The sequence below is a fragment of the Sus scrofa genome, chromosome 12, assembly GCF_000003025.6.
Source record: "Sus scrofa isolate TJ Tabasco breed Duroc chromosome 12, Sscrofa11.1, whole genome shotgun sequence".
Taxonomy (NCBI): Eukaryota; Metazoa; Chordata; class Mammalia; order Artiodactyla; family Suidae; genus Sus; species Sus scrofa.
The window spans coordinates 49,332,916-49,348,443 of NC_010454.4; the positions used below are offsets into that span (position 1 = coordinate 49,332,916).

The window sequence follows — 15,528 nt, forward strand, 5'->3', positions numbered from 1 at the left end:
ACCAAAACATAAGAATAATACAGAAACATTTCTAATAAATGTAAAAAGCAAAACTTCAGAAGCTTTAGAAGAAAAGTGTTTATAGTATCAGGATAGAATATGATTTTTTTAACCAGGCACAAAATTTACAACACAGAAGCAAAAATGTAAAATTTGGCAACTTGAAAGCATGTGTGTGAAACAGAGGGTAAAGAAAGGGGAGAGACAAATCGTGGATTGGAAGAAGTATGTGCTGCTCACATAATCACATAACAAAGGCTTAGTATTCAGAGTACAGAAGCTTCCTACACACTAATAAGGAAAGACGAAAAATCCAGGAGGAAATAATAGGAAGCAGGCTTGAATAGCCAAGTCACAGAAGAAGGAACCGGTATGAACAGTAACCAACAGAAGAGATGTTCAACCAAATTAAAACAAAATTCAATTAAAAATCCTGTATACATGTATGTGTAACTGGGTCACCATTCTCTACAGTAGGGAAAAAATAATGTATTGGGGAAATAAAAAAACCCTTTACCTCTGGAGCAGATATGAAGTCGGACAGTTGCAAATGTTAGGGAAGAAATGGAAATTTTTCTGTTACCATTAGGAGAACAGTTATCCCACATCTAGGTAAGCTGACAGTTCTTACATTCTACTTCGTGTTTGGCCCTAGAGGCCTCTAACACATGCATTCCAGAAGGATATATATTGTCATACAGAAAACTTAGAAACGAATAATCACTGTGGAGTTGTCTTACGATTGAATTCTGTACAACGATTAAAATGATTGTGAACATGGAATAATTTTTAAAAATCACAATGCGATGGAAAAATAGTTGCTATAAAACGTAGGTGCATCACACAGTACAAGCACATTTTAGCATATAAAATAATGCATGTCTATGCGGTAAAAGTTTACATCCCGAATGGGAGTATATTACGCATTCTAGCATGGCTGTTGCCTCTGGGAGGATAGTGGGAAAAAGAAGATTTTGGATAGGCACCAGAAGAGTTTCAAGTGTATTATTTCTTAAGAAATGTGGAGCATATATTATCCTGTTAAATCTAGAGGAAGACTTCTTGGTACATTATTTTCTTTGTCTCTCTGACTTTTAACAACGTTAAAATAAAGAATTAAATTTAACATAAAGATTTCAAGGTCTGGAGATAACTGTGTACAGAATGTGGCAATGGGCCTGGGTGGGTCACGTCCATTGTCACTAAAGGGAGGAGATAGAGTCTTGTGTGTAAATGGGTTGAGGAAAGAAACCGGCATTTACACTAGGAAGAGTGGTCCTTGGGCAATATATGATGCTGGGAGAGAAGAAAAATGCAATGGAGAAGAGATTCAGGCTAGAGGAAGAAAAACTTAGTGGATGCAAATAGGCTTTGTTTAAGCTACTTTACTTCACACTGTTTTGGCTCACATTATTTAAGTGTCCATGCCCCTCCCAGCTCACTCATTTTGTGTATAACTGCTCTTTGATCCAAGGGTCATCTCCAGCCTCTAAGCTCTGTCTTGCATTTCACGTTGTCAGCCCAGTTTGGGTTCTCTCCTCTCGCACCCGCAGGCATCCAAGGCATTGCAGGCTTCCAGCAAAACCTCAAGCCTGAGAAAATCTGTCCATGTTTTAATTTCCCTCTTCCTGCACAGCCAGGGCACGGTGGAGGAATCATACAAATGTAGGCTAGAAGTTATGATGATCAATTCCTTTTGGATCCTCAACACATTTTGACAAGCCTCACTCTCCCCCTTATCCATGGCAGTTCATCAAAATCTTTGCCATTCCCCTCAAATCCACCGTACCTCCCACACCAATACTCTCTGAGAAACCTAGGCGTCATGTCCCTGTTCACTGAGAAACAAACCCACGAGAGAGAGAGAGAATCCTCCCTCAACATCTGCCCCAGGGCATCACTTCAATACACCTACTTCCATCCTGTTCTTTTCCTCCAAAACCTGAGAAGAGCAGTGTAGATGCATCTGTATATTCACGCCCTTATTTTCTTCCGTTTCCTCTGCGATAAAACTCCACCCCTCTTTCAGCTGTGGTATTTTCTGTCCCCACTTTCTACCTCAGCACCAGCGTTTCCATCATTAGCTAGTAAATATCGTAGATCTTTTGGTCATTCAATGAATGTTCCCCAATCTTTCAGCTCCTTCTGGTAATCGCCACCTGTTAAATCTTATGAAATGATAAGAGAAGAATGCAAAAACATGTAGCACCAGAAAATGATGTGAGGTTGGTGTAATACTTGCAGAAGTGAAGAAAGAGAACCAGAGAGGAGAGGTTTCTGAGCAGAGGGCCTCGAGGATAGGAAGTGTGAGGTATAGGGCGTCATGATGAGGAGAGATGATTTCTCTAGAAACCCCGAAGAAAGAGGTGGGGAAAACTTATCCTTCCGAGAAGAGGAGCAGGAGGTGCATCAACGTACATGCTAGAGACAGGATGGGAGCCTCGCATTTACTGGAGAGAAGCCAGGGGTCCCAGGCTGTGCCGGCCACTAACACAGCCTTCCTGGGAAGTGCTGGTGCTCTGCGATATCCGTTGCAGGAGTTGAGACAGTTTTTCAGGGACACAAGTACAGAAAGCCACCCTATGGCATGAAGGGAGCAGACAAGGCCACAAAATGTCCTCTGAGTGTTTCCAGATTCCCTCCCTAATAGTTGAAGCCATCCGTGCTTAGACAATAAAATAACATCATTTTGTACAGGGGCCTGTTAGCATGCACCACTGACTGTGGACGTGTAAGTTGGTTTGGTAGCTCCGCTCTAAGACAGTAGATTTGTGTAAGCTTGTGTACACACAGACACACACACAGACACACACACACACAGAGTTCAGGAATTAGAAAGAGCTCAGACCTGAGAAGACCAAATCAGAAGCACCCCTTTCTGATCCTATTTTCACGGACAAGAACCCGGATAACAACGTATCAGAAAAGAAGGGATTTTTTCTGTCTCTCTCTCGTCTCTTCCTTGCCTTTTGACTTTCTGATCTTAGAACCTTGCTTTCTGAATTCAGGCCAAGCTGGAGTCCTAGTTTTGCCAATCTCTGTGTGCGATCTTGGGTGATTCAGTTCACTATATTCCAGGTGATACCATGAGAATAATTCTACTTACCTCTTGGAAATTTTGTGAGGGTCAGAAAAGAGGATGCCTGTTGTGTTTGTTGCTGGCTATCTGTCTCTTGATGTGTCTGACATAGAGTCTGTTCCCTAACACATGCAGCTCCTACTGGGGAGTCCACGCAGATGCAGTCCAAAAGAGTCCTGGTTCTGTGGCCTTCATGCCTCTTCCATGAATGGGAAACTAAACAGCGTCTGATGTAGCATTTGTGAGCATGCCTTTTGGAGGGCAGGCATGCTGGGAAAAGTGCTAGTCAACGGCCTAGAGAGCAAGTCTTTGGCTCTGTGTCCCTGAGGCAGGGGAGCCAGGACTGGGATGGTTTGCAAAGAAGAGTCCAAGTTTTCCCAGCGGTAGAGCAGAAAAGGCAAAAGAGTCTGTCCCAAACGGGGCTTCAAGTTGAGGACTCTAGCTTCCTGGAAGTAGAGTGTGTTTTAGCAGAGAAAACGAGGTGACTATTTACCAGGTTATAAAGTCCTGAGGCATGACTCCTGCAGGTCCTTATATTCAGGCCAAAGTCAGAAAACTGGTGAGAGCTATAGCTGTGCCTGAGGGGACAGAGTGGCTCTCAAGAGTGATTGTGCCTAGAGTTCTCCTTGAAGGAAAGCTGGGCGAGATGGTTTCCCAGAGACTAGGCCTCCAGGGTCCATGTGCTGGGCGGAGCTATTCTATCTCATTTGTTAGAATGTGGGCCCTACTCTGCTTCAGCACAAACTTGGAACCACCCCTTGGGAAGTCTTTCTGGTTTTAAGTGTGGCCGAGAATAATACTTGTGTTTTATCATCGTTCCTCTACCATTTGATAGAGGGGCGTCATGCTGGTCATTATATTTTACCTAGCATGCGGATGGTGGCTCTGCTACATTTTCAGATTCTTAGAGCTAGAAAATACCTAAATGTTATCTAGTCGGCTTCATGTACCTGTCACCTTTATACGAACCCTGATTGATGGTTGTATGCTCTGCCTTAGCCCCTCTTGTGGCAGAGCGGTCACTAAGTTTCTGCAGAGGGCCATGGTGAGGCCTGTGGTTTCTGGCTGCGTACCCGTTCTGGCTCTGCCTCTTGTTGGTTGCAACTGACTTTGGATCGTTATTAAATGTACGTTGTATAACGAGAGTAACAATGTGGCAACAAGAGCATCCTCATGAGGTTGTTATGAGGATCAAACGAACGAAAACCTGAAAAGTCTTTAAAATGAAGCCCAGCACATAGGTAGCTGTTAGAAAATGTCAACTGCTATTTTACTAATTCTGGCTTTATTCATCTAATTGTACAACTCTCCCAAATCCTTCATCCGAGGCTGCCCATTGTAGATGTTGAAAGGAGCTTTGTTTAATTACATTTCCTTTTAGACAAGTTTCAGGTTATACATCCTGGGTGCTCTGCTGTTCCTCGCCCCGTGTTTAGATCGTGTTTCAAAGTCCAGATCATGGGTTCTTGTGTATGGATAAAATGACTTCCCATGGTGTACTTTCTTCTTAGTAACCACATTTTGCTCTTGATGTCATTCTTGGAATTTATTGTTATTCCAAATTTTATTTACTGGTACCATTGGGGTCAAGGAATTGTGGAGTAATATATGAGAAATGGGAAGAGAATATTTTAACCTCAAATGTTTGCAACTCTTATCTAAGGCCAGTGATTACAGCTTCTTTAGCTTATCGAGGGATATATGACCATTCCTTTCCTCCCAAAAAGAAAAAAAAATCTCTGAATGGAAAGAGAGGTTAAATTGAACTGCCTACTGGAATATTCCAATCATGGCTAAATCCCTTCTCCTTTAAAGACATTTCATTTTATTTTATTTTTTAAATTCATTTTTTTTGAAGTGTAGTTGACACAGTGTTATTTTCTGCTGTATAGCACAGTGGTTCAGTTATAGATACATACATACATATAAATCTATCTAAGAATATTACATGTATCCATATTTTTTCCTCCCATTGTTGTGTTACGATGTATGTATCTAGACATAGTTCTCAATCTCATAGCTGCACAGCCGGATCTCACTGTAAATCCACTCCAAGAGCAATACTTTGCATCCATTAACCCCAAGCTCCCGAACCCTCTCACTCCCTCCCTCTCCCCCTGGGCAGCCACATGTCCATTCTCCAAGTCTATGATTTTCTTTTCTGTGGAAATGTTCATTTGTGCTGTGTATTAGATGCCAATTATAAGTGATAGCATCTGGTATTTGTCTTTCTCTTTCTGACTGTTTTCATTCAGTATGAGAGTCTCTAGTTCCATCCATGTTTCTGCCAATGGCATTATTTTGTTCTTTTTATGGCTGAGTGGTATTCCATTGTGTATATATACACCACATCTTCCTAATCCAATTGTCTGTCGATGGACATTTGGTTGTTTCCATGTCTTGGCTATTGTGAATAGTGCTGCAATGAGCATGCAGGTATATGCGTCTTTTTGAAGGAGAGTTTTGTCCGGATATATGCTCAAGAGTGGGATTGCTGGGTCATAGGGTAGTTCTATGAATAGATTTCTAAGGTACCGTCATAGTGTTCTCCATTAAAGACATTTCAAAAAGAAGAAATGATAGGTACAATATATTTTCAGAGTAAGAAAAAGAAAGCAACACCTGAAGTGTTTGGAAGAACAATGTGTTTGTGCAAATAACCTAAGAAAGTGAACAGCATTTCTTTTTGGTCTTTTTCGGGCTGCCCCCTCAGCACATGGAAGTTTGCAGGCGAGGGGTTGAATCAGAGCTTCAGCTGCTGGCCTCCACCACAGCCAGAGCAATGCCAGATGCAAGCTGCATCTGTGACCTACACTGGAGCTCCCAGCAACGCCAGATCCTTAACCCACCGAGAGGGGCCCAGGATCGAACCCATGTCCTCATGGATACTAGTCGGGTTTGTTACTCCTGAGCCACAATGGGAACTCCCCCAATTTTTTTTAATAAATTATCTTTCACATTCTTAAGATACTACAAAAAAATACAGAATGAGTCAGACAAAAATTTAGATGAAAATGAAACTGCCCTGGACACAGAGACATAAATGAATAAAGACACCCCCCACACACAAAATAAAGAGATTTTAATTGACATTTTTTTAGACAGTTAACATCAGAAAAATATATTTGTAGGAAAAGTAAAAGGATAAGCATTTCTCATAAACGAGAACTCCTATAAGACTATCAGCAGATTGATCAGCAGAGACCTTGCAGGCTAGGAGAGAGGGGAATGACATACTCAAAGCCTAAATGAAAAAAACCTGCCAACCAAAAATAATTTACTCAGCAAATTTGTTCTTCAGAAGTGAATGTGAGATAAAGACTTTCCCTAACAAACATTGAGTTGAGAGATTCTATCACCACTAACCTGCTTTCCAAGAAATGCTGAAAGGAATTCTTCCAGCAGAAATGAACAGTCACTAAGTAGCAACATGAAAATATATGACACACTGGAGAGCATAGAGTCAGATTCAGAAACTTCTATTTCTGTAATGTAGTGGTGTGGTAACCACTTAATGCTAGTTAAAGGACAGAGGTATTGAACATAGGAGTTGCCAGGAGTTCCCATCGTGGCACAGTGGTTAACGAATCCTACTAGGAAGCATGAGGTTGAGGGTTCGGTCCCTGGCCTTGCTCAATGGGTTAAGGATCTGGCGTTGCAGTGAGCTGTGGTGTAGGTGGCAGACGCGGCTCGGATCCCATGTTGCTGTGGCTCTGGCGAGCCCTAGCCTGGGAACCTCCATATGTCATAGGAGTGGCCCTAGAGAAGGAAAATATACAAAAATAAAAATAATAAAAATAATAAATAAAAATAAAGCAGGAGTTCCCGTCATGGGTCAGTGGAAACAAATCTGTCTAGTATCCATGAGGACACCAGTCTGATCCTTGGCCTTGCTCAGTGGGTTTAGGATCTGGTATTGCCATGAGCTGTGATGTAGGCCAGTGGCTACAGCTCAGATTCATCCCTACCCTGGAACCTCCATATGCTGTGGGACACGTGGCCCTAAAAAGACAAAAAAAAAAAATACAAAAGAAGTATTAAAAATAGCTATAGGCAAAATAATTTGTTAATAGGTACACAATTTAAAAAGAGAGAAATTATGACATTAAATACATAAAGGGACGGAGTAAAAGAACAAGGTTTTTGTATGTGATTTAAGTTACATGGTTATCAGTGTAAAATAGACATTCATATACATTTTATATCTGTATGATGTTTTAGGTAGGCCTTGATAACCACATGGTAAAAATCTATAGTTAATTCACAAAATATAAAGAGGAGGGGATAACAGTGTACCACTATGGAAAATCATTAATGGAGAAAGGAAGGAAGCAAGAGCGGAAGAAAGGAACAAGGGGACTACAAAATAGCCAGAAAGCAACCCATGATAAATCTTTACCTGTCAAAATTGCTCTAAATATAAATGGATTGCATTCTCCAGTCCAAAAGCCTAGAGACGCTGAGTGGATAAAAACACCTGATTCAACTGTATGCTGAGACCCACTTCAACTTTCAGAGTACACATAGGTTCCACATGAAGGGATGCCCAAGCTCTTCCTTGCAAATGGAATCCAAAAGAGAACAGAGATAGATACATTTATACTGTAAATAGACTTTAAGACAAAAATGGTATAAGGAGGAGAAAGGTCATTGCATACTGCTGAGGAAGTCAATCATCCAGAAGATACAGCAATCATAAATACACATGCACCCAACGTTGGAGCATCTAAATATATTAAGCAAATACTAAGAGGTCTGAAGAGAAAACCAGACCACACTTGATGTTGCCATCTGGGTCCGTGAAATGAGTGGACACAGGATACTGCAGCAATGCAGAAATGAGTTGACTCTTGACATATTCCTCTTGCCCCCACCCACCCCTGAAGCACAAAATGTGAAGAAGATCTGTTCTGTCTGCCAGCAAAAGAGACAGAGATGGCAGATGGCTATGTGGTAGAGTCCCTGAAGGGAAGGTCCTGATCTTAGCTGGCAAGTGAGCCTGATGCCGGTAGCTGAGAGGGGCTACCATTGAGTCTTGACAGGAATGGACACCGACTCTGTCTGGTCTGGGATTTGCTTTCCCAGTTATCGAGGCAAATATCCATCGTGTCATAAAAGGACTGGTCCAGAAGCTGTAGCACCACGTTGGACAGCCAGCTGTTATTTCCTCAGACGGGTGAACACATTTCACAGCCCATGCTGCTCAGCAATGGGCAGAGGGGTGTCCTTCTCAGAGTGCTGTGTTCATGGAGAATTGGAATGAGCCGCTGAAGCAATGGTTGTCCAAAATGAGGGGAGATAAAGGGATGAAGGGCTGGCTTATACACCCTCATGAGTGTGTGTTTGCCTTCAGTGTGAAAATGAATGGGGCTAGAGGAGTGTGGGTACTGGATAGGTTTCTGTTTTCCTGGTGGATCTGGGGAACAGGAGGTGAGCTAGTATGCCTAGGCAGCTTTTGACAAAGGAGGTGTACTCTGGTACAATGATGATGCTCTTTTCTCTCTTTCCCACCTTACCTTGATTCCCCACTCCCCCCACCCCAACGTGATAAGTGGTCCCAGGACCAGGCTGCAAGTACCAGGCCCCGAGGCAGGGATAATTCCTGTGCCAGCAACTACATGCTAAAATCTGAATTTAGGATTCCTAAGAGTCTGATAGAGTGGATTGTACTGTGATCTGGCAACACGGATTGTCTAAGTGATCAGACTAGCTCACTCCTTCTATACCTATGTAACCTTAGCCTGTCTGAATAGAAGTGGATTGAGGGGGAGGTACTTGCTAGACTAATATTGCTTTCTACCACCTGACCCAACACAGTGGCGTAACCTAATGTCCCTTTCAAAGGTGGATACGTTAGGGTATAATAGGGAGAAGGTGAAATATTAGCAGATAAGAAGGCATGAACACATTGATTGTGTAGTGAGGGAATCCAACATGACATTAACACCTGAAAAGAGGTGTAACCCAGTCCAAAGTCACACTCCTTGCCGCACAATGGTCAACCATAAGTTTCGAGACAAGATGTTGTAGAAAGGAGAATCAATTTTATTCAGGAAGGCAGTGAAAGGAGAAGAGGGAGGACCAATGTCCTGAAGAACCATTTCAATTTGGGGTAGAGTTCAAGCTTCTTCTATGCTAGGGAAGGGGGACCCTCAAAGGGGTTAAGGTCAGAAGATGACCGACAACCACAGACACCTGGGCACCACCAAGTGTCTGAGGAGGGTTGTGGAACCTCTTTGATCTTGGTCAGTTGACATAAGTCTGGTAACGATGTTCCTATAAATCCTGACAGTTGCTACTTTTGTTGCTACCTCCTATCTCCCTGTGGGAGACAGGTTTTGGATAAGGGGCTGTTTGTATAAAGTTAAGCAGTAATCAGAATTCTTTTTGTGGTTACCATGTCTGTGTGCATGGCTCAGCAGAAGCATGTGACTCAGAGCTGAAAGGAGCAGAAGAGATAGATACAAAAGCGAGTCAGAGGAGCCAAGCTTCTTCTACATACAAGAGGCACTTGGGGGACCTGCGGGGTCTGTCTTTAGGAGGACCCCACAGGGTCCTGATTGGTTGCAAGGTACAGAGCGAAAGATGATGTTGCCTCATAGCACCATCGTACCAGATGCTTGAAAGGGCGAAGCCACGTGTTGCTGATACCATGGCTGCTTTTGGACATGCCAAGAGCTAGTGGAAGCCAGCAGACCTGAGTGGGCTTGCCCTGAGAGATGAAAGGGGGCTTCTGGTAAGGGGGAGGACATTGGGGATGGACTTCCAAGTGACTGCAATCTCTACTGTGGCCTAACATTGGTCATGAGGAGATTCTCTTGCTGAAGAGTTTCCTCAGAGCAGCCTTCATGTCCTGGTTTCTCAGACTGTAGATGAAAGGATTTAACATTGGAGTCACGGCAGTGTACATCACAGTTATCACTGCATCCTTGAGGCTGTAACTCGTCAGAGGGCGGAAGTACATGCCCATGACTGTCCCATAATACAGAGAAACAACTGTGAGGTGGGACCCACAGGTGGAGAAGGCTTTGCGCACACCCTTGGTGGATGGAACTCGTAGGACCGTGGAAAACACCCGAACATAGGAGATGATGATGCATAGTAATGGCAAGGAGAAAACACCAGCCCCTAGGTACATCATCTTCACGTTGAAGTGGATGTCAGAACAGGACAGCTTGAGCAAAGAGGCAATGTCACAGTAGAAGTTGGCCACTTCCTTGTTTGCACAGAAGGACAGACGAGCCGTGAGCAGGGTGTGGGGGACAGCATTGGCATTTCCCATCACCCAAGACCCAACAACTAAGAGGAAACAAGCCCCTGGGCTCATGACTGTTGTGTAATGAAGTGGGCGGGTGATGGCCACAGCACGATCATATGCCATAGCAGCCAGGATGTAGCTATCTGTGTTACCTAAGGCTAACATGAAACACATTTGTGCCATGCATCCCCCAAAGGAGATGGCTTTGCTGCCAACAAGATGATTGGCCAGTGCCTTAGGGATGGTTACAGAGCAGAAAAAGATGTCAACAAGCGAGAGATTGGCGAGAAGAAAATACATGGGGTTGTGAAGGCGAATCTCAGAGCAGATGGCCAAGATGATGAGCAGGTTTCCAATTAATGTGATGGGGTAAATGAACAGGAAAAGGAAGAAGAAGAAGTTTTCCTGTTCCTTCTGACTGCTAGCTCCCAGAAGGATGAAATCCAGTTTGGAGGACTGGTTGTCTTCTCTCATGGATCCTTTAGTAGAAAAGGGAGAGGAATCCAGAAGTAGTTGTGAATTGCTGTGTGTAATGACCTTCTTAAGCCACCACCTTGGACTCCTGTGGTTGCTATGTCTATACCTGGGCTTCCTAAAGCCAAAGATAGGCATAATATTGGGGGGAGAATATCCCTGTTGGTCAGTGGAACAAATTGACAATTAGTGCTGGACACCCACGTGTAAAACGTGAGTAATGGGTGTATCAGAAATGCCCATCCCCTCCAAACCCAGCCCCATCACCCAAACACCTAGGGATCAATCATCTAACAATTATGTTCAATTGGATGTGCTAGAAACTTTGTTAGACTCTGAGGCAAAATCATAAATTGGGGAAAATACAGTTTGTTCATCCATTTGTTCCTCCATGGCATAGTCTTTGTTCTCAAAGACCTTACAACTTCATGGAGAAGCCATAGTCACATGCTAATCTTACTGTCCGTGAAAAGGAAAGGATAGTGTTTTGGAGTCTTTAAGAAAACACTCTAGTGCAAAGGATGGCTAGTACCAGGAGCCCCCCGGACAGTAGAAATTGTTCTGCTGACCAAACTCAGAATGAGCCCAGAGCCCAGTAGGTAACAAGTGTGTAGACTGGCACCAGAAGATTGTAAGTCACAAAGACAATTGGGATTAGGTTGTAGCCAAACAAGATAAGTGTTTACTTTAGGTGTCCCTTTTTAAAAGAAGATATCACCACCTCTTTGGATAGATTTCATCTCTATTTCAAACACTTAAATATATATATATTTTGTGTAATAAATATTGTGTAATATAAATATATATATAAAATCATAATATTTTTTTCTTTGACCTTACCTTACCTTACCTTCTTTAATTAGTTCCTCTGAGGACTCATCCAGTTCAATCGTGGTTTCAATTGCTGCTTAATAGACGGTCTGGTCCGTATCTGTAGATTTGATCTCCCCTCCCCATATTTCATCATTCAGTCATTCTGCCAACATGTCTGACCAAGCGCCATACTTTGAACAGTCAACCTAAGCAGACTGCAAGCTTTTTTTGAGAAGCATATCTCAAAAAATTATATATATAATTTTAATTTATATTAAAATTATATATGTATAATTTAATATTTAATATTTATTATATTTAATTAATATTTAATATAAATATTAATATTAATATTTAATTATAATTTAATATTTAATATTTTATAATATTTGATTATATATAATTATATATATAATTTTAATTTTTTAAAATTATAGCTGGTTTACAGTGTTCTGTCAAATTTCTACTGTACAGCAGGGTGACCCAGTTACACACACATGTATACATTCTTTTTTGTCCCCTTATCATGCTCCATCATGAGTGACTAGATATAGTTCCTATTTCTGCACAGATGGAACTAGAGACTCTCATACTAAGTGAAGTCAGTCAGAAAGAGAAAGACAAATACCATATGATATCACTTATATCTGGAATCTAATTTATGGCACAAAGGAACCTTTCCACAGAAAAGAATATCTTGTTTATTTATATCTCCTGTGCAGAGATTGGAGTAGTTTTCATTTTATGGACCCATGTATTTACACTCAGTAGTTTGAATATATCCATGTTTACTTCATCTCCCCCCACATGTCAGGGGTTATCAGGCACTGTCACACAGGCTGTCCCTCACCTCTAGATCTGATCTTGTTGATTCCTCATTTGGAATAATTCGAACATATACTTCCTACTTAATGTCTCTGGGCTTTAGCTTTGACCACCATCATTTTCTACCTAACTATTGTAATGCTCTCTTAACTACGATACTTCTGGAGCCCTCCTTTTTCCACCTTGAATCTGAAGTGTACTAATTGTAGCTGAGACTCCTAGCATCTCACCCAAATACACTCTGTTCTCTTCTTCCTGGATCCTCAGCTTGACTACATTTCCCAGCCTCCCTTGTGCTGAGGTGTTGGCACATGACTGAAGCCTAGCCAATCCATTCACATGTTCCAGTTCTGGTCTTCCTCTAAATTCCCTTTCCCCTTGCACTAGCTGGATGCAAGTGGCCAGTAGGCTGAATAGGAAGGTGGAGTCACAGGGTGGAATGAGCCTGTGTCCCTAGCTCTCTACATCCAGGAAGGCCACCCACCACCAAAGATACCCACTAGGACGGTTACATAAGAGAGAAATACTATTTATTCTGTTTAAAGCATTAGATTCTCTGCACATACTTGTTACTATAGTCCAGGACATCCTAAATAATTCACTGTTTTTTCTAGAGAGACCTCTACTCAGTAATTACTTCTATTTGTAATTAAGTTAACTATGAATTCTCAGGGTCTCCAGTAGTACACATTGGAATTATGTGCTGGGCACAGAGGAAGCAGGTAAGAATACTGTTCCCCTAAATATGATGTATTCCTTTCCATCTCTGCACCTAAATGAATGAATTTTTCTCTCTTGAAATTCCCTTTTTCATTTATACACAGAATCATAGTATCTCAGAGTTGAGAAGGTTCAGTAAACAGAAGAGCTTAGAAATTGTGGTTGGCTGACAGAGTAGAGAGTACAATAGAGACCGAGGCTTAGCCACATGGCAGACTTAGCTGATATTGACATATCCCATTCCTATTAAAACACACAGAAACTCTATAAAAATTATTAAAGAAAAGGCACATAGCCAACCTAAAGGAAAGAAATGGAATCACGTACACTTGAGAAAGAAAGAAAGGAAAAACCCCTCAGAGCCAGAGTTGTAAGCCAGAGGTGATGCTGTGGTGGACCCTGGGAGATGTGGCTACATAGTCAAAGGAAGCAGAGAATTTGTTTTGAGCCTTCTGCATAGCACCTGAGCACTGGAAGCAATCTATGCCATATAAGAATTGGAAATGAAAGAACAAAATGGATAGAATTCACAGAAAACACGTTTGTCTATAAAGGAAATCCAGGAGGCTCTTGAGATGAACTAAGAGGGTTCAGCAAGTTTTCTGGTATAAATCAATATTAAAACAAAAATGTGGGAGTTCCCTTCATGGCTGAGGGGTTAAGGAACCCGACCAGGATCCATGAGGATGCGGGTCTGATCCCTGGCTTTGCTCGGTGGGTCAAGGATCCGGTGTTGCCGTGAGCTGTGGTGTAGGCCGCAGACACAGCTCAGATCCTGCATGGCTGTGGCTGTGGCACAGGCTGGCAGCTGCAGCTCCCACTTGACTTCCAGCCTGGGAACTTCCATATGCCGTGGGTGTGGTCCTAGAAAGCACAAGACAACAACACACCCAACAACAACAACAAAACACCTCAGTAATATTGGTACACTAAATTGCACACTATCATTTTAAAAGACTTCCTATTCTCGATAAGAACAGGAATTTAAGGACGCTAGAAACAATTCTAATAACCAGGGTCCAAGACATTAAAAATTGCAAAACTGAATGACAATAAGAATAGCTAAGCAATGTGGAGACAAGGTCGTGAAAAGGTGAATTCTCCTCCAGGTAAGGTATGAACTCATCACAATCCCAGTCAAAATACCACAGGTTTCTTTTAAGCATGGAATGTAGTGAACTGAGTCATCAACTCATGTGGAAGCACCAAGAGCCAAGGAGATGTAAGACAATTTTTAGGAAAGTAAAGAGGGAAGAAGAGCACTATCAAGTATGAAAGGGGTTTCTTCAGGTACTAAATGTGGCAGATCAGTACTGACATAGTGATGGACAAATACAGCTATGTGACCCTCCAGAGAGCCTACAAACACATGAATTTATTTATTAGCAATTGTTGCCTGACACTGGTTGGTGTAGAAGTAAGCTGGGTACAGTTGGACTGACTGTTTAGTAAGGAGTACTAGGATGATTGGATATGCTTAAAAATATGAAAAACAATTCTTAATGGATTAATTGTGGAAATCAAACTGTCAACAACTTGAGAAGGAAATACATTTATGATAGGTGCGAATTTATTCATTTAGTGTTTTTTGTTTGTGTTTTGTTTTTTCCAGGCTGCACCTTTGGCATATGGAGGTTCCCAGGCTAGGGGTCTAATCAGAGCTACAGCTGCCAATGTCCGCCACAGCCACAGCAATGTGGGATCCAAGCCACATCTGTGATCTACACCACAGTTCATGACAATGCCAGATCCTTAACCCACTGAGCAAGGCCAGGGATCAAGCCTCCATCCTCAAGGAGACAATATTGGGTCTTTAACCAGCTGAGCCATGGCAAGAACTCCAGGAAGTTATTTCTTTACCCAGGCACAAAATACACACCACCACAGAAAGTATTGTAAGTTTTGATTCTTTGGAATTAAAAACGTTTGTGCTAAATAGACAATGTAAAGGAAGGAGGAAGACAAATCATAGACTTAAAGAAGTATGTGGTATGCACATGGTAGTAGGGGATTGGTATTCCGAAAACAGAAGATTACTGCCCACTGAAAGGAAAACCAATACCCATGGGAAATAATTGACAACAGACTTAAACAGGCAAGTCATAGAAAACACTGGTATGAACGAATAAGCCAAAGAAGAGATATTCAACCAGATCAAAACAAAATTTAATGTAACATGCTTTGTCTTGGAGTGAGTGTAAAGTCTGACAATGTTAAGTAGTCGGGAAGAAATGGAAAAATTAGTAAGATCATTTGGAGACCAATTATCCCATATCTAGGAAAGTGCAAAACTCTCACAGCTTTAACTAAATCAGCAATACTGCATCTTGCTTGGACCTAAGAGAACCTCTAACACATG

The 15,528-nt window shown here is 42.0% G+C and overlaps 1 protein-coding gene across 1 annotated transcript; it reads right to left on the reverse strand.

Moving 5' to 3' along the window:
• On the reverse strand, positions 9,456 to 11,352 carry LOC110256089 (olfactory receptor 1A1-like). The gene has a single exon (XM_021067666.1). It carries the CDS (start codon positions 10,947 to 10,949, stop codon positions 9,882 to 9,884), a length of 1,068 nt encoding a protein of 355 aa, XP_020923325.1. The 5' UTR covers positions 10,950 to 11,352; the 3' UTR covers positions 9,456 to 9,881.